This window comes from Erythrolamprus reginae, chromosome 2, assembly GCF_031021105.1.
Source record: "Erythrolamprus reginae isolate rEryReg1 chromosome 2, rEryReg1.hap1, whole genome shotgun sequence".
Classification (NCBI taxonomy): Eukaryota; Metazoa; Chordata; class Lepidosauria; order Squamata; family Dipsadidae; genus Erythrolamprus; species Erythrolamprus reginae.
In genome coordinates, this window is record NC_091951.1 from 152,963,248 (window position 1) to 152,989,406 (window position 26,159).

Genomic DNA, 26,159 nt, shown 5'->3' on the forward strand with positions numbered 1-26,159 from the left:
TTCATGTAGCATAAGTAAACACCTCCTAAAAGTACAAGATAATGGCAGACAAAAGCCCAATCCTGTAAAATTTACCATACTATCAGAATTCTAGTAAACACAAAAGGGGGGAAAGAAGGGAAAATAAAGTATCACTGTTGCCTCCAACTGCTTTATTAGAAATTCTATACATAAACCAGCTCTCTCTATAGAACTCTATAGAACTTCACTGTCAATTTTTTTTTTTTGTATTATAATATATAATGAATAAAATGAACCAAGAGCACAATATAGCATAATATTTCTGGCACAACTTTACACTGTAGCCTTCAGAGACTATATTTTTAAAAAATAATGTTTATTAAATGTAAACATTAAAAACATTAAAATAAAGACAAACATATAAACAATTCAAAACAAAACATTTACAAATGTAAAGGATATATATGTGTGTGTGTGTGTGTGTGTGTGTGTTTGTGTGTTTGTTAATAGATAAATGGATAAAAACTGTAAAGGAAATACAGTTTAATGACATATAAATAAAAATCTAATGTTATGAAAATCCACCATAGAATTTTTAAGGAGGTTGTTATGCATACAGTGTTCCCTCGATTTTCGCTAGTTCGAACTTCGCGAAAAGCCTATACCACGGTTTTTCAAAAATATTAATTAAAAAATACTTTGCGGTTTTCCCCCCCTATACCCCGGTTTTTCGTGCCTGATGACATCATATGTCATCACCAAACTTTCATCCGCTTTTAATATTTTTTTTTTTAAAATAAACTTTAATAAGTAAACATGGTGAGTAATAATCTAAATGGTTGCTAAGGGAATGGGAAATTGCAATTTAGGGGTTTAAAGTGTTAAGGGAAGGCTTGTGACACTGTTCATAGCCAAAAATAGTGTATTTACTTCCGCATCTCTACTTCGCGGAAATTCGACTTTCGCGGGTGGTCTCGGAACGCATCCCTCGCGAAAATCAAGGGAACACTCTATTTGTAAATATACATACAGTATTTGTAAATATAGATAACAACCTCTTTAAAAATTCTACGGTAGATTGTCATAACATTAGATTGTCATTTATATGTCATTAAATTAAACTGCATTTTCTTGACAGTTTTTATCCATTTATCTATTATTTTATATATATATATATATATGTCACATGTCTTTTTTGCTGATTTTGAAAATTAAGGGAGACTAGGATAGATCTATTTCGGTCTTATTTTGGCCTCATCAGCTAGCCATACCCACTGGGACTTGAACCTGCAACCTTTGCCTTGTAAGGCAGAGAATTATCCTCTAGGCTACAGTATCCAATCCTTTCAGCTCTGCACCAGGGAAGGGTTACATATTTTTGTGTCGAATCACCCTGGTGTATTGAAGGAACATCACAGCTCCTTATTTATATATATCCTTACATATACTATCATAAATCCTTACATATCCTTACATATATGTACTTTTATCTATTAGTATATATAAATATCCTTTATGATCATATTCATAAAATCCTATATTCTCACTATGGATCAATATATACATTTATACATTCCTCTTTCTTTCTATTTTTTTCTTTCCAGCCAATTATAAAATGAATTCCAAACTTCAAAGTATTGTGAATCCTCTTTTTAATTTGTCTAATTTTGCGCATTCTAAGATTTTCCTAATAATCACATTATCAGTTGGCATGTCGCCTTGTTTCCAATATTGCACCAGAGATATTCTTGCAGCTATTAGAATATGCAATATGATATACCTTTCAATTTTTCCTTTCAATTTTTTGATCAAATATTCCTAATAAAAATGCTTCTGGTTTGATGTTCATTTTCCATTCTGTTATTGCCTCAAGCCAGTTGTGTATTTTTTTCCAGAATTTTTTAATTATTGGGAAGGTTCACCACATGTGGTAATATGTTCCATTTATATGGTGACATTTCCAACATTTAAATTCATGTTTTGATACATCTTGGCCAATCTTGCTGGTGGTAGATGCCATCTGTAGTACATTTTGTAAAGGTTTTCCTCGTATGAGGCTGCTTTGGCTAATTTGCAATTTTTGCTCCAGATTTTTTCCCACTGGTCCAAATTAATATTATATCCAAAATTCTTGGCCTTCAAAAACTATGATAATATATAGACATCATGTTCTTTCTGGGAGAAAAAGATCCTTGTGTTCGCATCAGCATCTGATCAGCAAATGCATTTTTTAACTGGATCACAATATGTAATGCAATTTGTATTTTAACATTATAATGCTCTGGTTTAATTTCAAAAACCTACTCTGCTATGGACTAGGTCCATGATGGCGAACCTATGGCACGTGTGCTACAGGTGGCACAAACGCCTTCTTTCTGGGCATGCGAGCCATCAGCCTAATTTAGCTCCGACACGTATGTGCACATGCCTCTCACCGGCCAGCTGGTCAAGTCTCTGCTGCGCATACACAGGGGGCAGGACAGGGGCGCATGCACATGTGGGGAGGCATGAGAAAAAAATTATTGAACAACAACTGGTGCAGAGATAATCTCAGCTAAGATTTATGACTTTGGGGAGTGAGATGCAACTATTTGGTAAATTCCCACGTAATTCAAGGAAAAGTTTTATTGCCAAGAATCAAGGATATAATCCTGGATGGATCAGGGATAATGTTTGCAGTGGGTTTATGATAGATTAGAAGCCATTAGTGCACTTATGTGAGTTAAATACAATAGCAGATTGTTAACAGAGGGCTTTGAAGTTTAGCTTGTTGTTGGGATTAGCTGTTAACTGCTTTTTTACAGTGGGTAGTTGACAGGTTAAATTGGCTGAGTGACAACAGATGTTCATATTTGTAATATTTTTTAATCTAGTAATTTAGTAGAGATTTAGAAATTCATAAATTGAGGACCAGTTTTGCAAGAGGAGAAAACTATTACAGTTGAAATATATTTATCAGTATTTAACCAGGGGGGCAAACTATGTGTAACTTTGTTACTTTGTCTTTTATTCACATTTTTTGGTTTGGTTTTGTTCTGGTTTTGCCTTTTTCCACTTTTCTTTTCTGGATTTGGATTTGGAACCCACTTCTACTACAGCATAATGTAAGAGCGCCTGTGGACCTAAATACCTTATTTCTGAACAACATATTTTTGAATTAAAAACAATTAAAAAGCTTAGTGTTGCTACTAGTAGTTCCAATTTGGAAATAATAAGTCATGAAGATGATCTCAATTTATCTCTTGTTGAATATATAATATTTTATCAAATTGTCAGCCCTGGAAACCACCTTTTGATTGGACCATGTAACAGATATGCGGGAGCAGGCAGTAGTGGGTTCTAAAATCTGTTGCTATTGGTTTGCATGCGCACTCCTGCATGCACTGCTTCTGCATACCAGGTGGTAGGCAGAGCAACCCGGTGGGTGGGCGGAGCATCCCTGGTGGGTGGGCAGAGCCTCCTGCCACCGCTGCTACTGGTTCCCAGAACCAGGCCAAATCAGGAGCAACCCATCACTGGATGCAGGGGAAGGGACTTTGGCTTTCTTTTGGGTGGGAAAAACCTGGAAGCTTTCAGATTCAGATTTTTCCAGATGTGCCAATGTGACATCTCTAATAAAATGAAAGTTTGAGGAACTCGGAGTCTTTTTTTTTCGTTGAGGATGTTACTTGGAACCCTGACACAAATATTGTGTTAATTAGGGGTCTGAATATATCTAATTTACCTATAAAGACACAAAATAATTCCTACCAAGATTATATTCTTAATAAAGTTAAGAACACTATCAACATTAAACAAAAATACATCAATGGAAAAACAACATGAAACAAAATATTCTAATAATATTTATAATATTTTAATAGTTAAGGATTTTCACTGCATTTTGGTATTATGCAATAAAAGCTAATCAGCAGGAAGCATTCTTAAACTTCTTTTAGAAACTTGTTGCCTGAATTCTACAGGGAATTGCTACTTATTTATAAATTTGTTTCTTTACCCTTTGGCATTGAAATTTTATTTTAAAAATGCACTATAAATTAATACTTTCTTTAAATTTGTATCTACATTAATTATAGATATAATCATTTACTGGTATTTTTAAATTCTTTTCGAGGTCAATTACAAAGCAGTTGTGAAATGATCAAAAGAATATTCAGTATCAAAACCCAATTTAGAAACAGGCTATAATATGTTCCATAATTTGGAGAAAATAACAAAACAAGCACAAGAATACAATTGCCCCAAAATTACAATTTTTCATGCTAACACACACATTAAGTGATTGTACAAATGCCAAGCACTCACATAAGGAGAGTAGAGCTCCCCTGTATCAGTGATGCTTCCAGCCATATTGAAAAGAATTTAAGGACTTGAGACAGATATGTTGTCAGTCGTTCTTGTTCCAATTAACCTGAAAAACACAAAACAGTTAACTTTTTAACAAAGTTACTTATAATTATTAAGAATTGAACCCCAAATACTGAGATAAAGACAGTATCGGAGACTTAAGCATCATGGTTTTAACCAATTTTTAAAAATCACTGGTTTCCATGGGCATTGCTTTATTAAACAACTCTTTAAAATTTCTCTGCTTGAAATTGGATTGCAGTAAATAAAAGGCACTCTTCCCCTTAATTGTTAGTTCCTAATTGAGTCTGCATCTTAACCCTGCTGTTCTGTTTAAGAAAAGTAACAAATCTTCTGTTCCCGGGTCACCCTGACCCGGACCGAAAACTCTTCATTTGCAGTGCTTATGTTTGGTCAATTTGAATACTTTTTTCACTTGGAAAGTAGTCTGAACATTTCTTCACACAATGATATGAAAATTGAACTGAAGAAATTAATCCTTATTGGTTTATTTTGCACATAAATATGCCTCCCCCCCCCCCGTTTTTGTGAATTTTCTTTAGGTTTATTGATAATTATGCCTGCAAAATACATTCTATTTTACTAAAGTTGGTATGGGATTGGTAGCTTGAACATTTCTGAACATAATGATATGAAAATTGAACTGGAAAAATTGATGCATATTGGTTTATTTTGTTGATGAAATGCACGCCCCCCCCCCCGTTTTTTTTAAATAGTCTTCACTTTATGGATAGTTTTGCTAGCAAAATACATTCTATTTTACTAAAGTTGGTGTGGGATTGGTAGCTTGAACATTTCTGAACATAATGATATGAAAATTGAACTGAAAAAATTGATGCATATTGGTTTATTTTGCACATAAATGTATGCCTCCCCCCGTGTTCAATTATGTCAATTTATATAAAAATTATGCTGTTAATTTCAAACTTACATACTTTTTTTTAGTAAAATGGGTTTGTTTCATAAAATTAGTTCTCTGGCTACAATGTGGTTGATTTTCAAAAGGATATTCCAAATATTTCTAGACAAATATGTATAAACAGTGACAATAATGGCACATAGCAAGGCCGGGGGGTGGGGGGTGGCCCTTTTGTGGCAAAAATAAACCAATAAGAACCATTTTTTTCAGTTCATTTATATTTTTCTTATATTCAGAAATGTTCAATTTAGTATATCAAACCTTTTGGGGGGAAATTCCTTAGGGATTTGTAGCCTTAAAAAATAGAAATTGACACGAAATTAAAAAAGGATGGGGGGAGGGGCTTTTTGATCAAAATAAAAATATAAGTCTCAGTTTTTCCAGTTCAATTTTCATATCATTATGTTCATAAATGTTCAAACTAGTTTTCCAGTTGAAAAAGTTTTCAAAAAGATCAAATTCAAGTACCTAAAAAAATTATTTTTGGTCCGGTCATATACGAACAGAAACAGACTCGAAGTTATGATTTTTTTTTGCCCAGAAAACAATTAGCCACCACCCCAAAAATATTTTTTGATGATCAGCATTATTAAATTGAGTAAATGAATGCCTAAGATTTTAAAGAATATTTCGGATTTGGAGCATAAAAAAATAAAAAGTGAAAATGGTTGCAAGCAGCCGAGGGGGGGGGGGGGAGGCCTTATTTCTGATATTAAAAAACCAATAAGAATCATTTTTTTCAGTTCCTTTATATTTTTCTTATATTCAGAAATGTTCAAGCTACCAATCCCACACCAACTTTAGTAAAATAGAATGCATTTTGCAAGCAAAACTATCCATAAATTGAAAAAAATTCACAAAAACGGGGGGGGGCGTGCATTATATCCGCAAAATAAACCAATAAGATTTACTTTCTTCATTTCAATTTTCATATCATTGTGTGCAGAAATGTTCAGACTACTTTCCAAGTGAAAAAAGCTTTCAAAAAGACCAAACATAAGCACTGCAAATGAAGAGTTTTCGGTCCGGGTCAGGGTGACCCGGGAACAGAAGATTTGTAACTTTTTTTGCCCAGCAAAAACTAAGCCCCCCACCCCCCAAAAAAATTTCTCATAGAGAGAACCCCTGAAATGATGAAAAGTCATGAAATTTCAAGTTTCAGATATGCAGGGAAAATTTTTTACAGGGACTCAAACTTGGCTTCGGGTCGCATACGACCCGAACAGAACAGCAGGGTGGCAACATTTACATTATGTCAAGGGAAAGCTAATTATGAAATCCTACTAATATATGAAATTACTTAATAATAGAAAATTAAAGTAAAGTAAATAAAGACAATACAGTACATCAGTTACCAATAAAGTCAATCAACCAAGCAGAAGAAAATATATTTACTGGATTTATAGCCCCTCTTTCTGTTAACCAAAAAAGCAGAAATGTGACTTTAAAATATCCATAGACATCTCCTTAATTGGACTGTTGCAAGACTCAACAGATTAATTCTCAGTATTTCTGACCAAAGAAATAAAAGATTTAATAAAATAAATGCCCAAAGACCTTAATGCAAAGTACTGTTTCCCTTTTCAGAAATCTTTTTTTTTTTGCTCGAATGCTCAAAGTTTAAAAACTTCCAAAGCTTTTCAGAAATCATACTGAAAATTAATCCATCTTTTTTGTTAATAGAGCATCTTGCCAAATAGGCACAGCTTATATGGAATACAATGAGATTTTCTTATAAAATGTATTATTTATCAGTTTTACCTATTTTATAATGAAAACCTCTTTTGCCAATATTTTCATTTTGAAGAGTAAGCCTAAGAAATATTTAATCGTTCCAAGTCTGAAATCCATTATCAATATTTTCCAACTTATAACAAAGATTGTTTAAGGTTGTTAACGGTACTAGAATCCCATTACCATACGCATTCTAATTACTGATCTTTCATCATTATTAAAACAAGTTTATCAATGATAGTGAGATTGCAATAATCACCACTATAGTAATTACTACAAGGATAGTTATATTGTATTTCTCATGAAGAGCAGAATTGATATATCAGAGGAAAGTTGGCCAATGGCAACACTAGGTCATCTAATTCTGCTTTTATCCCATTTCCTATCTTTGCAATGATGTTAATGCTAAAGTACTGCTATAAATTTTTTAAGCTTTAATAAACAGGGATTAATTTCTACCTTTATTCAATAGGCTTACATGTCACTTTAGTTCTTGGGGAAAAATTTATTGCCTTTCCAATACCCTTTCTATCTGCCTCTATCATGAACTAGAAAAGGTAGGTTTAGAGACAGAATGGCATTAGGAGTCTGTGTTCAAGTTCAGATCCTGTGTAGACCTCAATACACAAGTACAATAAAATTGATCCCCTGACCATCTCTAAACACACAGATGTTCTCAACTTAATAATATTTCTTGTGCCAGGTAATAAATTACCGGAAGATGTGTGTGAAAGAGATTACAATGCTGTTCTTTCATTGTTTCTTAGGGTTGAGGACAACTCCAAGGTATATCCAGGGCTGCCGATAGACCGGTATTACTGGGAGTGGCATCAGGGGCCCGGCCAAATTTTAAAATGGGGGGGGGGCGGCGCCCACCAAAAACTCTCCAACCCCGATTGCGACAAACTCTGCCTCTGCGGAGCTTCTCTGACCGCGGCCTGCACCTTCTTCCCACCCCGCCGCGAGGAAAGAAGGCAGGGAGGCCGGCAGACAGGCAGGGAGCCCCGATGGCAGCCGCGGAAGGAGGAATGACCGCGGGATTGGCTCGGCCCTCCGGAAGCCAAACCGCGCTGCTGGGGAAACGGAATTGAGGAAGCCGGGAGAGGGCTGAGCCTGGCCGGCTTCTCCGCCGACCTCTTGTCCCCCCGAGGATTGCAAGGGCAAGAGAGCCGCGCCTTTCGGCCTACAGAAGTGCTGGGCCGGGGGTTCGGGGGGGCCTTGAACACCGCCCGCCGCCCGGAGCCAATGGCTTCTTTTGGGCTTACTCGCTTGAATTCCTGCTGCTGGCGCTGGGAGCAGGTAAGCGCGCGCGGGTGGCCGGGTGGGAAGGGCAAGGCGCGAGGGGGAGTCCCTCTTTTCATGCTCAGTGAGCCTTTCTTTGGAGTTGCCTTTCTTTCTTTCTCTCTTTCTTTCTCTTTCTCTCTTTCTCTCTTGCTCTTTCATTCTTTTTTCTTTCTCTTGCTTTCTTTCTTTTTCTTTCTCTCCTTCCTTCCCTTCTTCCATTTCTTTCATTCCCCCTCTCTATTTTTATTTCTCTTTCATTCTCTTTCTTTCTTGCTTGCTCTTTTTCTTTCTCTCTTTTACCTTCCCTTCCTCTATTTCTTCTTTTCTTTCTCCTTCCTACCTTCTTCCCTCCCTCCCTTCCTTCAGTCCTTCCTCTCTTACTCTCCCCTTTCATAAGTTTCCTTGCTTCCTTCCTCTGTTCCTGTCCCTTCCCCCTTTCTTTCTTTCTTTCTTTCTTTCTTTCCTTCCTTCCCTCCCTCCATTTCTTGCTTTCCTTCTCCTTCCTCCCTTCTTTCCTCCCTCCCTCCCTTCTTTCACTCCTTCCTCTCTTACTCTCCCCTTTCACACCTTTCCTTGCTTCCTTTGCACCCTTCCTCCGTTCCTGTCCCTTCCCTCTTTCCTTCCTTCCTTCCTTCCCACCCTCCGTCCATTCATTCACCCATTCCTCTCTTGATCGCCCCTTTTACCATTCCTTCCTCCCTTCCTCCCTCCCTCCCTCCTTCCTTCATAGCTCGCCCTCGCCTTTCTTCCCTTCCTTCCAGATGGGAGTGCCCCCTCAAGACACCCGCCTGATTGCTGGTACCCTGCTTTTTCTCTCCCCTCGTCCTTTCCAGCTCCTCGCCTGTGGCTGCCGGGTGTGGGATCCCTCTCCCCTCACTAGAAAGCACATGGTTTTGTCAACAAGGCCTCTTCCAAGAAGGGAGAAGTGCCAAGGAGCCGTAAATAAGCCTCGCTCCGCCTGACCGATGCCAGGAGGATCTTTCTTTCCCTCGTCGCTCCCGCTTCTTTCTTTTTCCTGGACGAGTCCACACAATCGGCTTAACCCAGTTCCTGAAATAGCCTATGGCAGTGCTTCCCAACCTTGACAACTTGAAGATATCTGGACTTCAAGTCCCAGAATTCCCCAGCCAGCATTTGCTGGCTGGGGAATTCTGGGAGTTGAAGTCCAGATATCTTCAAGTTGCTAAGGTTGGGAAACACTGGCCTATGGGACCGCCTCGCTTGGCGTGAAGCGGGAAATGATCCCCAGGGGATGGAGTGGCTTGGCGACTTAAAATAGTTTTAAAATGGCGGGGGGGGGGCAGACACTTAGGCTGTATGGGCCCCCAAAATTCCTGATGGTGGCCCTGGGTATAGCAGCTTGATAGGGAGCTTTTGTCAGTCAGTCAGGAAATAAATCAGGAAGAGTGAATGAAGACTTAGGCTATTAGGAAATAAAGCCTTCTTTGAGCTCTCCTCCTAACCACTTTTTTATGCATTACTCAGCAGCAAGCAAATCCCTCATACATGTTTAAAATGCTACCTTTTAAAGCTAATAGGAAGAGTGGGCAGAATTTATAACTGCTCTGGGAAAAGACTTGCTCTTGAGAGCAAGTAGATTGCTTGCTAGTAGATTCTTAGTAGATAATCAGAACTGCAGAAAAAAACAATTACTGTATTGCCAACCTGCCTTCCATTGAGGACCTGTATACTGCTTGAGTCAAAAAGAGGGCGGTGAAAATATTTATGGACCACTCGCATCCTGGACATAAATTGTTTCAACTGCTACCCTCAAAACATCGCTATAGAGCACTGCACACCAAGACAACTAGACATAAGAAGTTTTTTTCCCGGAGAGCCATCACGCTGCTAAACAAATAATCCCCTCAACACGGTCAAACTATTTACTAAGTCTGCACTACTATTACTATTAGTTTTTCTCATCATTCCTATCACCCATCTCCTCCCTCTTATGACTGTATGACTATAACTTGTTGCTTGTATCTCATCATTCCTATCACCCATCTCCTCCCACTTATGACTGTATGACTATAACTTATCTTTACGATTTATATTAATATTGATTGTTTCCTGATTGCCAATTTTAACTCTATGACAATTCTTATATACACTGAGAGTACAGACATCAAAGACAAATTCCTTGTGTGTCCAATCACACTTGGCCAATAAATAATTCTATTCTATTCCATTGCATCAATTGTTCGATCAGAAAACTAGGCAAACACAATCCTGCTATGGTACAGAGGCTGGACTAGATCTCTGAGTTTCCTTCTATCACTTATGATTCTATATAAAACCGTTGATATAAGCTACTGGTTTATTATGATGCAATTTGATATGGAAGAATGGATTTTGTGTGATATAGGCTAGCTTCAGGACACTTTTATTTTTCATTTGGCCAAGTCCATATTGTTTTGCTAGAATAATAGAAAGTGTTTTGCCATCAGATTCTTCCAAGATATTTCTTCAACTTTGCAATCTAATCTATTTCCCCCATACAAGTACTAAATTAAACCCATACAATTATTAGGCTAAAAACTTGGTTTTTAACCTAGAAATCTTGGTGGAAATGGGAATGGCCTATGACTGCTAGAAGTATTTTTCAAAAAGCAGACTCTTACTCTTCATATTTATACCCAACACATATATACACTGACTCCAATTTAAATACAAGTGTGCTATGATCAACACCAAAACTCTGTTCTTTTTGTGTCCTTCATTTTTTTCAAAAATCCTCCTCAAATTGAAGGTATTTTTCTTTTATCAACAAAAATATTAAATGAAGAGTGTTCCCTGAAATAATCCTTTTTTATCAACATCTCTGAACTTTGCCAGTAAAATCAAAGCAGTAATAAACTAGTTGTCTTACATCTACAATACGTTTTATTTTTAAAATACGAAATACTCATTTACCTCTTCTCTACTGACATCATCCATTCCATACAGGCTTTCTAGAGCACTGAAAAGTCAGCTTTCAAAACGTACGGTGGCACAGGTCACCTGACTCCCATGTGAAACTACATCATTTCAATTAACAACTATAGTCTTTTAAAATTAACAATTAAAAAACAATTTAAAAACTGCTTGAACAACACACATACACAATAAATAAAAAGTACACAGTAGTACACTTACAACCACAGCTGAACCCAACATATCTGTTAAGTGAGACAGTTCTTAATTTTGCCTCATTCTATGACCTTTTTTGCTATAGTTGTTAAATAATCCTTTGCAGTAGTTCTTAACAGTCCTTTGCAATCCTTAACAATTGTTAAATGAAACTGGCTTCCCCATTGACTTTGCTTGTTAGACGATTGCAAAAGCTGATCACATGACTCTTGGGCACTGTGACTTATCATAAATATGAGTCAGTTGCCAAGAAGCTGAATTTTGATCATGTGACCATGAGAATGCTGAACTATCATAAATGTGAAGAACAGTCATAAGTCACTTTTTTCAGTGCCCTGCAACTTTGGACAGTCACTAAATGAAGTGTTGTAAGGCAAGGATTACCTACAGGGTACAAATGTAACCTACCCCACGCGTGCCACAGGTAGCACGCAGAGCCATATCTGAGGGCATGCGAGGTGTTGTCCTGTGTCAGTTCCAGCACACGTGTACACACTGGTCAGCTGATTTTTGGTGTTTCCGAACTTCTGGTAGGCCCATTGAGTCCATTTTTCTCCATCTACAGGTTCCAGAGGCTTTCCTGAAGCCCAGGGAGGGTGAAAATGGCATCCCCCCGCCTTCCAGAATGAGATTGTGTGCACATACGTGGGCGGGGGAAGGCATTGCATTATGGGTATGGGACACACGCACATGCTATTGCGCGCAAGTGTGTCCTTTTGGCACCCAAGCAAAAAAAGGTTCACCATCACTGACATAGACCATCAGCCCCTGTTTTACACACATTACCCACTTGGATCATATGGAATAAAATTAAGCAATCTTTCTATAAACTGATATAGAGCCAATTCATAAATCAGTAATGAATGCACTTTGAAATCCAGAACTAACTATCATTGGAGTCAAATATTTTTTCCCACTTCACCCTGTGCTCAGTAAATCCATAATTATATAATCACTATGTTTATCTAAAAAATAATAATCTAACTTTAGGAATGCAGTTCAGATATTAGATTTGGGAAAAGGCAATAGGGCAGAAAGTCCCTTAGTTGCAGAAGAACAAGTTGCTAGTCAAGGGAATGGAGACCACGAGGAGATGAAGTAACTCAGGTTCACTGCATGCAGGTCCAGAGATAGGAAAACAACATCTGAACAACCATTAACAGTTTGGGTTGAATTCTTATACATTTTATGACAGCTCCCATTTCCGAGTTAATCATTGATATCAGGTTTTAAATGTCAAAGGTGTATGATTAAAGGCTTTTAAAGCTTATAGATAGAGGGGGAGAGAGAGAGAGAGAATACATATACTGTACTGTACTGTATTGGGGTATCTCCTTCACCTTCGCTCACTCTTTGCTTCTTATACAGTATTTGCACCCCTTTTTTTTTTCTAGATTACATCCTTCGGCGGATCAAGTACACCCGAGGTGGACCTTTTTCAACTGTTTAAACGCAGACTCGTCGCGTGCACACGCGTGTCCACCCCTAAAACGATGCTCACAACTATCCTAATAAGAAGTCACCCCCTTCGGTTTAAGCAATGCCAGGGAAACGCCCAAAACTGGTTCCGGGGTACTTTAGGCATCATGCTATTTGGAAAAGCATTTTGAGGGTTGTAGTCCCTGCTGTTAGAAAGCCAAAGGGAAACTCTGCTGGAGCTGCTTCGGGCATGCCACGTCCCTTAAAAAGCTCCCCCAGCCGCGGCTTCCTCTTCCCATTCTGCCTCCCTTCGCCGTGCCGCTTCTCGCCGTCCCCCAAAACGCCCTTTCTTATCTCTTAAAAAGAAAAAAAAGGAAAATCCTTTACCGGTAGCAACCACAAGCCAGAGAAATGCCAAGGCAGAGAGGCTTCAACCCGCAATTCCAAACCGGCTCCCTTCATGCTTGGCTCCCCGGGGAAGCGAAGCCACGGACGGCGCATGCGCCATCCCGGCCCCAAAAGAAAGGCCCGCTTCAAATCCACTACGGGAAGCAACACCCGCGACTGCACAGCTGTCCGAGCCGCTTCCGACGTCAACCGAGGAGATGATTCGCGAGGCGGATTGAGGCTCCACGGCTACCATAGCGTTCGGTTAAGGTAGGAGGGCCTTAATGACTGCGCAAGCGCGGACATCGAGGAATTATGAGATTGCGGGGAGGGTTAGGGGGTGGCGCGCTTGTCGCCTGCTGCCTTTTAAGCGTGGCGGCGGTTGGTGCTGGCGCGGGCGGCGGAGCGGGTGGGGGTTTGTATCTTTTCGTGAGTTCTGTCGACCGTTGGTTCTCCTTCCTTCGGGAGCGTAGATATTAAAAGCCTAGCTCGAAGTATGCTGAGGAAGGGGACGGTCGTCGGAACTCAGTAGGGCGATTTCTTTCTGTATAACTAAACAGGTACGGTCGTCGGCACCCAAGTCTAACATACAGTTGGCCAGTTCATGACTCAGATTGATTGATTGATTGATTGATTGATTATGTGCCATCAAGTCAACGTGACTCTTCAGCGAATTTGTCTGAAATGGTATACTATTGGTTTCCTGCTTGACCAGGGAGTTGGACTAGGACTAAGTAGAGGAGTAGACAAAGTTGGCTCTTCTATGACATGTGGACTTCAACTCCCAGAATTCCTGAGCTAAGTATGAATGGCCCCGGAATTCTGGGAGTTGAAGTTCACAAGTCGAAGTCCACAAGTGGTAAAAGAGCCAATTTTGCCTACCCCTGAACTAGGACCTACAAGTTCCCTTCTGATTATTCTGATTGAAACATCAAAGACAGACAGGTTCTCTGCATGAGGATGAGATGGATGATTTGAGCTGTGATACCTCTATACCAAAGGTCAGCAACCTTAAACACTAAAAGAGCCATTTGGACCCGTTTCCCACAGAAAACACCAGGAACCACAAAAGCCTCCCGTGTCTGACTATTTCCTCAGCAGCCACAAGAACTAAGCAACTCCCCCCAGAGATTAGAATTGCCCCCACCCTCCTTGCCTTTCGAAAGCTGCTTAAAACCCACCTCTGCCGCCCGGCATGGGGGAACTGAGATACACTTCCCCCTAGGCCTTTACAATTTTATGCATGGTATGTCTATATGTATGATTGGTTTTTATATAATGGATTTTTAACTTTTTAGTATTGGATTTTGTTATACAGTATACTGTTTTATTGCTGTTGTTAGCTGCCTCGAGTCTGCGGAGAGGGGCGGCATACAAATCCAATAAATAAATAAATACTGTATGTAATTGGATTAAACATTCTGTTTTCTTGGGAAGCTTTTCTGTTCTTGGATTTATCCATGGTTGGCCTACTGGGGGTTGAAAAGCTCAATAAATGATGTGCTGGTGTGTATCACACATTGGCGGTTGTGATACATATTTTGAGCGACGAAGCTGTAGCAGACGGATGAAAGAGCCACATGTGGCGCCAGAGCTGCAGGTCGCTGACCCCTTAACACAATCAGAATAGTGCAAGCCATGGCATTCCCCTATGACACTAAAAAGGTAAAGATTCCCCTCGCACATATGTGCTAGTTGTCCCTGAATCTAGGGGGCAGTGGTCATCTCCATTTCAAAGCCGAAAAGCCAGCACTGTCCAAAGACATCTCTGGTCATGTGGCCAACATGACTAAACCCCAAATGTGCACAGAACACTGTTATCTTCCCACCAAGGTGGTCCCTATTTTTCTACTTGCATTTTTGCATGCTTTCAAACTGCTATGTTGGTAGAAGCTTGGACAAATAACTGGAGCTTACTCGGTTATGTGGCACTAAATATATGTGCACTACATATACAGGGGGTGGACAAAAAAATGGAAACACCTGACTTTTTGGCATCATGTTTGAACAGGTTCAAATCAATCAAAACTTGACATATTTTAATGTTTTTTTAAATTCTGTTATTTGATTTTTTTTTAATTACCTTTTTTTAAAACAAATTTAAGGAAATTGGTTATAACCTTCTAGAAATGGCAGACCTCTCAGACTTTCAAAGAGGCCAAATTGTTGGTGCTCGAATGGCAGGCGCTAGTATAACAGAAAGTGTCCGAATTTTTGGCGTTTCAAGAGGTAATGTCTCAAAAGTAATGACTGCTTTTGAAAGAGAAGGGAAACATCCTCAGCCAAGCACAGGTCTGGTCGAAAGTCGAAGTTGTCTGAGAGAGACCGTCAGACTCTAAAGCAAATTGTTAGAGCAGATCGCAAGACCACAGCTCCTAAAATCACTGCAGAGCTCAATAGACATGTGCAGAACCCAGTTTCCACAAAAACAGTTCGAAGGGAACTTCACAAATCTGAATTCCACGGAAGAGCTGCAAGGTGTTTCCATTTTTTTGTCCACCCCCTGTATATGACACTACATGAAAGCAAAAGTTGGACTTTGGAAAAGCTGGTTAGGAAGAGTATTGACGCCTTTGAATTTTGGTGGAGGATACTCCTTAGAATACTGTGGACAGTCAAGAAAATAAATAAATAAATAAATGGATTGTTGAGATTCTCAGTCACCTAGGTCGTGGTTGTCTCAAAGGTGATTTTTTTCAAGAGGCAACTGGACTTTCTGGTTTTTCTTTAAAGAAGTTTCACTTCTCATCCAAGTAGCTTCTTCAGCTTCCCTCTGACCATCCAGTCAGAGCTGAAGTAGCATCTTGGATGAAAAGTGGAAAGTCTTCAAAGAAAAAACAGAAAGTCCAGTTGTCTCTTGAAAAAAGCACCTTTGGGACAAGGGATCATTGGGCAACTAATTCTCTTAGGTGCAAATGACAAGGTTCAAGTTACCCTCCTTCAGACACAAGTAAAGACCCAGAACTTTGGAAAAAAGCTCTGATGTTGGAAAAGGTGGAAAAAAGAGGAGAGTGGACCAGCATTACAGTGGCAACGAGGAACCCATTGGGAAACTTTAAAGAACCAGTGAGGGATCATCGTGGAGAAAATTATGTGGTCACTAGGAGTCAAAAATGATTTGGTGGCAATTTGTGCCTCAAGTGAGAAGTCTGGTTTAATTTGTTCGATGATCCATTGATTTGTTTACTTGGCTGACCATAGAAATATTGTCCAAAACATGACTCAAAAACTTCAATGCTCTTCTTATATTACTTCTTCAACATTCAAAATTAGAAACTGAAGGAACTTATTTAACCAGCAGCTACAAAGTGCTATACAAACCTAAGCTTAGAATTAGGTTGAACTGTTTCTTTTCTCTTTTTACCTATTATTTTTTCTACATCTAAAACCCTTCATAATTGGTTTTAATGAGCCCCCAGACTTTCAGTTATTTTCCACATTACCTTCAAACCCTTCCCATTCTTGATTTAACTCGTGACTCATCAGTGCTACATAAGCATTGGCATTTTCCACCCTAGAAAATACCAGTAATCTATACTATTATCCCTCTCATTTAGTCAACATGCTGTCGGTAAAGATGTAGATATTTGTTGCGCAAGGAAAAAGTGTGACAGCTTTAAAAAAAACAAACTTCATTCTGTCTCTATCTTGACATCCCATATAGGATTCAAAAAAGGATTATGATCTTGGCTTATCAGAGGACAAATCTGCTGAGGCTTTAAAAACAGCCTGACCTGTTTATCCAACACTAGTGCATATGTGGTGGGGAAGAAGGAAATAATTTTAGTCTTTATCAGTTTGCCTTTTAGCTTTCTGAGCTAAAGGATGGGGGGTGATCCCTAAATAGGAAAAAAATATTTAAAAAGAATATGTGGCACTACAAAGATTTTTGGGTCAGAAAATTCTATATCCATGATCTATATCCAGTGATACATTCATTCTTTTATGTGTATTGTATTGTATGTAAGTTAAAACTTTTCCCAAAGAATGCTGTGGACAGTGCTGTATCCAGATATTAGTTTTAACTTTAAGATAACTGGATTTTTAAAAGTTAAAAGTAGTAGGAAAAAATCAAAATAGAAATTGCCTTTTGTAGGAGCCATAGAGAATACAGAACTATATAACCCATTAGATTGGTTATTAATAACATACTTTTGTCTCATGACTCATACCTAGGTACACATACCTTTGTGTTTCATATATTTAAGCATACAGTAATAGAAATAAAATGTTCAGTAAATGTCTTGAGTTAATTCTAATACTATTTCTACTCAAATTTATTTCTCACTTATTGTTGTTTCAGGATAGACTATGAAAATTAACCAAAACACAGTACTGCAGGGGAAGAGGGTAACCCTAGTACCATACATGTCTGCTCATGTACCCAGGTATGCAATAGATAACTTAGTTTGGGAGTGAGGAGATGTTGATTTGAGAACTCTTGTTTGAAAATATATTCATTTTACAAGTTTATGTTTTCCATTCAAGTGCTACAACAAATTCCTAAAATGTCCAGATTTGAAATACATGCAGAGAAATAATTGGGCACATAGAGAAAACATTATGTCAATGTATTGTTGTTTAAAATCATGAGTATTTTTTGTTTGAAGAATGACTGGTGCAGCTATAAACCATATGCAGCTGACTTATTTACATATTTATTCAAATTCAAAACCAAACATGTTATTTGGAGTGTTGCATCTGTAGGCAATTCTTTTTTTAAAAAAATCTGCATATTTTCTGTGATTGACATGCAATCAAAGAAAAATATGTATAAATTAAAGAGTTTCAGATAGATGCAGCATGCATACAGGCTCTGAATCATCTTATCCCCTTCAAATATAGATTGCTGTATGGGCCAAGTAAACTTCTACATTCAGAGGTGCTTATTCCAAAATTAACATACATTTAAGTTTCCTTGTTGATCTTAAAAGTTGGAGATCAGAATTGCAAGTAGTAGGAATGAGAATTCTAACATAGACGCCTACATATTTATTATACGCCATTGCAACAGAATAAAGATCTGAAAATCATTTCTGAATGGGAACCAGGCTTCCAACTATCAGAGGAAGATCCCATATTTTCCCTTGTGTGCAGGATTTTCACCACATGAAATTCCCTCCCTTTTCTTGTAAAAGTGAATGGCAACTGAGAATCAAAAGGACTTAACCTAGTTCTTATGAAATGAGCTCTGCATACTTGCTTAGTCTTTGTCCTAAACTGTATTACTTGTGAATTCTAGAGCATCAATAGGAAACCCATGCCCGATTCAGCCATTAGCCCTGTTTTTTTCCACAAGGTCATGCTGTGAAATTCAACAAAATGCCAGTTTCCGTGATAAATGTTTAACAAATGTGTGGGGAGGGATTTGTTTGTAAAAAGAAAAAAAAAGAAAAGGTACAATGTTATATATTCAGTTTCCCTCCTCTTATGATAACTAGAAACCCACTTTCTAAGGGTTAAGTAGTCCTCGACTTACAAACACAATTTAGCCCCAAATTTATGTTGTTGAGACAGTTGTTAAGTAAATTTTGCCTTGTTTTATGACCTTTCATGTCAAGGTTGTTAAGTAAAAACCTTGCAGTTATTGTAAGTGAATCTGGCTTCCCTATTGGCTTTGCTTAGCAGAAGTTTGCAAAAGAGGGTGATCACATGACCTTGAAACACTGCAACCATCATAAATATGAGTGAATGTTGATCACATGAGGCATCTGAATTTTGATCACATGACCATGGGGACGCTACCATGGTTGTAATTGTGAAAAACCATCATCAATCGCTTTTTCAATGCTGTTGTAACTTTGAACGGTCACTAAATGAACTGTTGCAAATTGAGGACTACCTGTAAATTCAGCCTCTAACAGGAGGAAAGGGCTAGTGTGCAGAAATTGAGGTGGCAGCTCTTAATCTGGATGGGGACTATTAAAATGCCTGTATGAGTTCCGTTGTATCACTAATGAGTTCATCAAGAGGTGTACTTAACTCCATGCCAGCTTATAGGAGATAATATTTTAAAGAAGCGTACTTATTTTCCCTTGATTTTCTGATTAGATACCACGAGTGGATGAAGTCTGAAGAACTACAGCGTCTGACTGCATCTGAACCACTAAGCCTTGAACAGGAATATGAGATGCAATGTAGCTGGCGGGAAGATGCAGACAGTGAGTTATCCGAATATTTGGGAAGACCTGGAAATGGGTATTCTACTGTACACATATGTTGGGTGGTTTATTCCACAAACTTTATTTATCTATGAAATGTATATTCTGCCCATCTGGCCTAGGCAGCTTACAAGCAACAAGATAAAACATCAAAACAATAAATATTGACACAAAAATTGCCTTTCATATCACCAAAGTTAGGAAGGAAGGGAGCAAGAGTATCATTTTTAGACTACAGGTTGCAGTTCAAAATTTGCAACTTCATAATTTTCAATTCTGGAAATGCTTTTTATTGTAACTCTATTCAATCATGATGAAATAAAAGGGATATTGTAATATACTAAAAAATCTGATTTAAATGTTTATGTATATTATGGGGCATACTATTAAATTCAATGAAAGGTTTCTGAATGAATACAAATTAATTGTTGGTTCTAGTCTTTTCAGCTTTTTTGATAGTCTACATCATCTGCTTGGATTACCGTTAGGAGACATGATATTAATATTGATTCCAGTTCTTCCTGGAAGAGTAGTCTCAAAATGAGATGCTAGGAAAATTCTGTTTTGCCACAGCATTGTCAGTCCAAGGACAATATTAACCTGTGAAGAGGCTTCTACCTTCCATGTTTTAACATTTCCCTGAAATCCTTCAAGGAAGTAATCCTGAAGTTCCATGCAGTCATCATGAGAATCTGTTTACATACATATTTACTTACATTGCATATTTCTACATACCTACTTATTCCAGGATGGCCCTAGAATTTGTTTCAGGATTTGAAAGCACTTCTGGGTAAATTTAAGAGAATAAGACCATGGAGTTAAAGTTTGGAAAACCAAATATTTTTATGGAGATCTACAATTCTTAAATGAGGTGGTACTCCTGTCAAAAACCCAAATGTGCAATCTGATGGCATTCAGGATAGATTTTTATAACACAGTATATATTGTGTTATGTATTTAGAAAGAAATCTCTACCACGTGAAACAAACATCTATTTCAAACTTTTGTGGTCAGTAAAATTGGAATCTGCAGGCTGGAAATGTTTTATGTAATATTGCACAATCCTGGAATGAGTTGCCATTGGAATCTTGTCAGTCTTTCTTTTGAAAAGTTGTATAGACCAACTGTTTTCTTTGGCTTTTTAACATTGGTCATATTAAGCTGCAATGTCATCTTAAATTTTATTATAAAGACCAGATATTTATTTTTTATCTGATGTCACTTGATTGCAGTATTTCAGAAAAATACTATAAATTGCCCTTAGAAGGATACAAACCTGAAATTTGCCACATATGTTCCTCTTGGCTTCTAGGAAAGGATTTTTCAAAATGACCCTCAGAGCATTAGTATTTCCTATATTATTATAATTCATAGCGGAGCATGAGTATTCAGTTAGTATTTATGTAAAGTGAGAAATCTTTAACTCAGTTTTCTATGGCTGCAGAATGTGAAGTGACATGCTGGTAAGAGAGTAGAATTGCAGCCAAAGCTAGGTAATATTGCTTTTAGTAATCATATCTATTTACTTTGATTCTTCCAGAGATTTATAATAATCTTTTTCTGATTCTTCTGCTTTTTTTTACATTTCCCAGAATGCACATTTATAATACTTGATGCTGAAAACTGGTCTAGCCAGAAAGCCACAGAAGAAGACTGTATGGTGGGAGATGTAAACTTGTTCCTTACCAATTCTGAAGATCCAACAGTGGGAGAGATAGAAATCATGATTGCAGGTCATCTGATTTGTTTCATGTATATTTCCCAATCTTCCAGTGTTTATGCAGAGCCAAGGAGATTTACATGAACCCCGCCCCTCTCCCCAAAAAGGAGATGAATTGTAATGCAACAATCAAAGGCAACAGTGCTTAATAATTTAAAATCAGCTCTCATTTTTTAAACAATCAAAAAAACTTAAATAAATCACAGGCATGTTTAAAGGAAGTGTATTTTCGTAAATGCCTCTGTACACAAGGATATCTTCAACTATTTTATTGATCCAAATTCCTTTCAAGAGATAGTTTCATTATTTCACCACTGCCAATGAGAAAGCTGTACTGCTGGCATTATATTGTAAACCAAACTTATTGGGGCCTCCCAGATAAAGCTTAATTGCAGAAGGTGGGTCATAATGGTGGAAAAATTCTTTCAATTACTCTTTTACATCTTGAAATAATCTTTAAGTTTATAGCACAACATGCCTTTGCATCTGAAACCTACCAGAATCAAATTGAGTACGGTATACTGTATTTAGTTGTTTATATGAGAGAGAAAGAGAGGTTTGAAAGAAATATTTTTTAGCAGGCCAGTGAAGGTTGTCTAGATCTGTGGTTCTCAACCTTTCTAATCCTGCGACCCCTTAATACAGTTCCTCATGTTGTGGTGAACCCCAACCATAAGTCTAGCGCCAATTCTCCCAACAGAGCTTTAAGCTGATTGGCAGGAAGGTCAGAGGGACACCCCACTGTAAACGTCTGATTGATTGGATTATAAAAATATGTTCCGAGGTGCCAGAATAGAAGCTTTAGTTCCTAACACTATGAAAAATTTGTCTTTTCCCATGGTCTTAGGCGATCCCTATGAATGGTCATTCGACTTCTTGATGAACAGGGTTAATTATAGAGTGACACACACACACAACACACAGTCCTTTTTCTTTTGCCAATCTTGTGCTTTCTAAAAACACCTCTTGTACAATAGCAAATCTTGTAAAATGTAGGAAGAATTATATAATTTTCCTAAAAAGAGACTGGCATTTCTTCCCTCTTTCAGAGCCCAGCTATCGTGGCAGAGGATTTGGCAAGGAGGCCACTCTCATCATGATGTTTTATGGTAAGAATGCCTAATATAGAATATGCAAAATCTGATTTTTAGTTGTTACAATGAGAGGAAGAGAATGAGCCAAGAAATTAAGGAATTTGTATGGTCAAAAAGGGTACCCAACAGAACAGATTTTCTGACAGAGCATATTAACAATTGAGCAAAAGATTTAATGTTGGGAGAATGGGGAATTGTTTCCCTACCACCTTTACTTCAGATCTGTGTGTGACTTTTATTCAACTTCTTTGTGTCTTAAAAATGCCAAAGTGCAATTCAATTGTTTGGATTAGTGTGGTGTATTTACATTCCAGCAGATGTTAAAATTTAGCTTTAAATATTTAAGGTACTTTATGAATATCATTTACTTAGAATAATTTTATTATCACTTTAAATGTACGTTAGTAGGGAAACATTAAAATGAAATTTCATTGCATACAGCTCACAAAGGGTCACCACCTTCAATATGCACTACATAAACATGACAATAAATAAATAAATAAACAAACAAACAAACATACCCACTTATATGACACAGAGAAACAGCACAGTCTAATTTGAATGTATAGGTGTACATGGCAATAAAAATGAATCCTCTGATTCCCAGACAGGAACAAAGCTGTTACAGAAACCTCCTCCCAGAGGGGAGTAACAGAAACAGACCATGAAGTGGGGTCTCTAACAATGCTGTGAGCTCTAAGCACATAGCATTTACAAGCAGTATCCTGAATAATGGGAAATGAGCTTCCTATAATCTTCTCGGCTCTCCTTACCACTCTCTGAATGGACTTTCTATCTGAGACACTGCTGTCACCAAACCAAATAATCATGCAGTTTGCTAGAACGCTCTCAATGGTACCAGTGTAAAAAGTGGCCAGGATAGAAGGAGGAAGATGTGTTCTCATTCGATGCAGCTAATGCAGGTGTTGGTTTGCACATTTCACTAAGGATGAGGATGTGGAGAGTCCAATTCAGATTGTTAGTTATCTGCACTCCCAGATCCTTAATACTGTTGACTTCCTCTGCAGCTGCATCCTTGATACTGAGTGGAGTAAGGCTATGCCAGCTCTTTCCAAAATCTACAATGATCTCCTTTGTTTGATTAACATTTAGAACCAGGTCATTTTATTGCACTAATCCACCAGAGCCTTCACCTGTTCCCTATAAGCATTTTCATTGTCATTCTAGATAAGACCCGCCACTGTCATGTCATCCACATACTTCACAATTTGATTCATAACAGATTTGGCACAGCAGTTGTGGGTCATCAAGGTGAACAGTAGTGGACTCAAGACACAGCCCTGTGGGGAACCTGTACTCAAGGAGATGGAGTTGGAAATTTTGTTGCCAACTCACACAAAATATTTATACTAAAAACAATAAAATTTCAATTCGTATTTAACAGTAGGAGCATTGTAAGCATACCTTTAGTTAGTTAGCATAACCCAGTGATGCACAGAAGCTGTTGCCCTAGCGCAGCTCCAATTTGCATGTGTGTGCTGGCCAGCTGATTTTTGGCTCGCACGAAGGCTCTGGGAGGGCATTTTTGGCTTCCAGAGACAAGGGACGGGAGGGGCATTTTTACCCTCCCCTAGCTCCAGGGAAGCCTTTGGAGCCTGCGGAGGGCGAAACACAAGCCTACTGGACCCACCAGAAGTTGCAAACAGCCTGTTACCAGCTTCCAGGAGTCTCTGGGGGGCAGGAAAAGCTGTTTTCACCATCCCCAGGCATTGAATTATGGGTGTGGGCACTCATGCATGCACTATAGGGGCACGCCCACACTCTTTCAGCACTCAAGGAAAAAAAGGTTTGCCATCACTGGCATAACCAAATCAAATTTACTTATGTGTGTAAGATGGTACTGTTTCTGAGGAGTCAGGGGACCCGCTTGGAGATGCCACAAATTCAGCATAGGAATGTTTACATGCAAAGTTTGTGTTTTACCATTAGCCTATAATCATTCCTTTACCAAATAAAGCTCTATCTTCATTATTATCTTGGTCTGTAGGAATTACGCATCTTGGACTTACCACTTTTGAGGCAAAAATTAAATTGGAAAATGAAACCAGTATTGGCATGTTCAAAAAAATTCATTTTAAAGAGGTATGGCAACTAGAAGTTCTCCTACTGTAAGTTGAGTTGATATTAAATTGTGTTTGTTTCAGTGATAACTTTATCTTCCATATTATCTAGGTGGGAGTCAATAGTGTCTTCCAAGAAATGACACTGAGACTGTTTATGGACGAACAGGAGAAACAGTGGCTTCTTGAGCAAACTGATGGAGTGATTGAAACAAAATACAGTGCCATGAAACCACATCACAATTGTGACAGCTGAGAAGCTATGCTCAATTTGTCACAAATTTAGAAAGATGAGTTTTTATTGTCCAAAATTGGAATCGTGTCCTGAATCCATGGCACTAGTTCCTGCAGAAGAAGAAAATGAAGTGTGACCTCTGCCTTATTATTGCCTTACTTAGGTACTTTTTTCTAAGGATATAAAATCTAGGATAGTTACCATAAACTGCCTCAGCTTAGTGAGAAAAAAGAATTTTCAGCTGAAAACTCATCCAGCTTGAACTGTGTTTGATCAACAGCTGCTGTCAAAATGATGTCCTGGACTTGTTTACTGTTAAATTCAGTGCAAATAGCAAAGTATGACTAGGCTGCATTTTGAGGCAAAGAACTCAAGGATGGCGTTACAAATAGGTTGAGAGTGCTCTCACTTTAATGGCTGCATTTTACCGAAAACCCTAACTTATCTTCTAGGATGCTTTCCAGCTTCCCAGTCTACAACACAGTGTTGGGATTTCCTACTGGCATGCCAACCCAGTATTAACCCAGGCCAACATTGCAGTTTTTAAAAACAAAAAAACCTAGCTGGATAGACCAGCTAATGCTAATGAAGAGCGCTGACAATCATCCACCAATTCCATTTGTGTTACATTTGGGTCCCCCTTCAGAGTGATTTCTCAAATATCCAGTGGAACTTGTTCTTTTTTTTATAATTCCAATAAAACATGTTTGTCCGTTTTTTCATTAAGTTCATTTTGTGAAGAAGCTTGTTTTAAAAAATCAGATAATTGATGTCTGCTCCATTTTTTTTTATCCCCTGACTGACCAATTTTCAAGGTCTCCTTAAAAATACAAAGGGATCATCATTTTCCCATGAGAATTTTTTTAATGAATTCAAGGCTATAATTCCAAATCCCTCTGGCTGCTTATTCTATTGCTATTTTTTTCTAATTGAAGCAACCTTTTTGCAGATAGTCTTAAAATATCATATTTGCAAAAATCAAATATGCTATCTTCAAAGGAGGAAGTAACTGAGGAATATAGTAAGCTCCATTTTGTATAAGAGATAGATCTGTAAGCTCCATTTTGTATAAGAGATAGATCTGTAAGCTCCATTTTGTATAAGAGATAGATCTGTATTCATAATTCGGGGCAAACTTCATTTGTCAACACTATTGCATAAAACTGAAACTTCAACCTGTTCAATATTTGTGCTTCTTCTAATTTATTGTCTTTTTAGTTTTTTATTAATGATAAGCACAATAACAAGTATGATCCCTTTAAAAAAGCATAGGCAATTCAGTCCTATGGTTTTCATCCCCAATTCCAAGAACCTCAACATAAACTGCTAAGCTGCTGCTTGGAAATGTAAAATTCAAAATAATAAATAAAATTTTAAAATAGCAGAGATTAGGCAAAGTGTTTCATATGTCTGATGGCCTGGAGTGTGCTTGTACTATACTGTTTTGTTCTCACCTTCAAAGTGGTGACAATCAGCACCAAGTTTCTGAACTAGAGGTTTGTCTCTGTAGAAGCTGGTGATAGCAGTATAATCTGTCTGATAACAAATAACACATTTGGCAAAGTGATATCAGCAAAGTGCAAGACAGCAACAATTAAAAAAAGCAGGGCTAGAAGTAGTCAGAAGCTATTATGGATTGTTCTTGATGAGATGTGAACGACAGATGT

The 26,159-nt window shown here is 38.0% G+C and overlaps 2 protein-coding genes across 3 annotated transcripts in view; one reads left to right on the forward strand and one right to left on the reverse strand.

Moving 5' to 3' along the window:
* Positions 1-13,413, reverse strand: part of TMEM104 (transmembrane protein 104) — a 98,634-nt gene extending 85,221 nt beyond the window's left edge. The window contains exons 1-2 of the mRNA XM_070739968.1: positions 13,202-13,413; positions 4,267-4,372 (exon numbers count right to left, since the gene is read on the reverse strand). Of these exons, the coding sequence (XP_070596069.1) occupies positions 4,267-4,311 (45 nt within the window). The 5' untranslated portion in view covers positions 4,312-4,372; positions 13,202-13,413. The remainder of the gene's footprint in view (positions 1-4,266; positions 4,373-13,201) is intronic.
* NAT9 (N-acetyltransferase 9) lies at positions 13,398-25,875 on the forward strand. Of its 2 annotated transcripts, none has more exons than XM_070739969.1 (7): positions 13,398-13,471; positions 17,505-17,589; positions 19,253-19,362; positions 20,955-21,095; positions 22,132-22,191; positions 24,185-24,279; positions 24,370-25,875. In XM_070739969.1, exons 2-7 carry the CDS (start codon positions 17,513-17,515, stop codon positions 24,511-24,513), a joined length of 627 nt encoding a protein of 208 aa, XP_070596070.1. In that variant the 5' UTR covers positions 13,398-13,471; positions 17,505-17,512; the 3' UTR covers positions 24,514-25,875. The 2 variants fall into 2 exon arrangements, with proteins under 2 accessions (XP_070596070.1, XP_070596071.1); XM_070739970.1 differs by lacking the exon at positions 13,398-13,471 and adding an exon at positions 13,492-13,761.
* The last annotated feature ends 284 nt before the right edge of the window (positions 25,876-26,159 follow it).

Excerpts from the sequence above, each read along its gene's own strand:
- NAT9 (XM_070739969.1), top strand. The coding sequence starts at position 17,513 with ATGAAAATTAACCAAAACACAGTACTGCAGGGGAAGAGGGTAACCCTA. Across the intron at positions 22,192-24,184 it reads TCTCATCATGATGTTTTATG|GAATTACGCATCTTGGACTT; the intron begins GTAAGAATGCCT and ends CTTGGTCTGTAG. Across the intron at positions 24,280-24,369 it reads AAAAAATTCATTTTAAAGAG|GTGGGAGTCAATAGTGTCTT; the intron begins GTATGGCAACTA and ends CATATTATCTAG.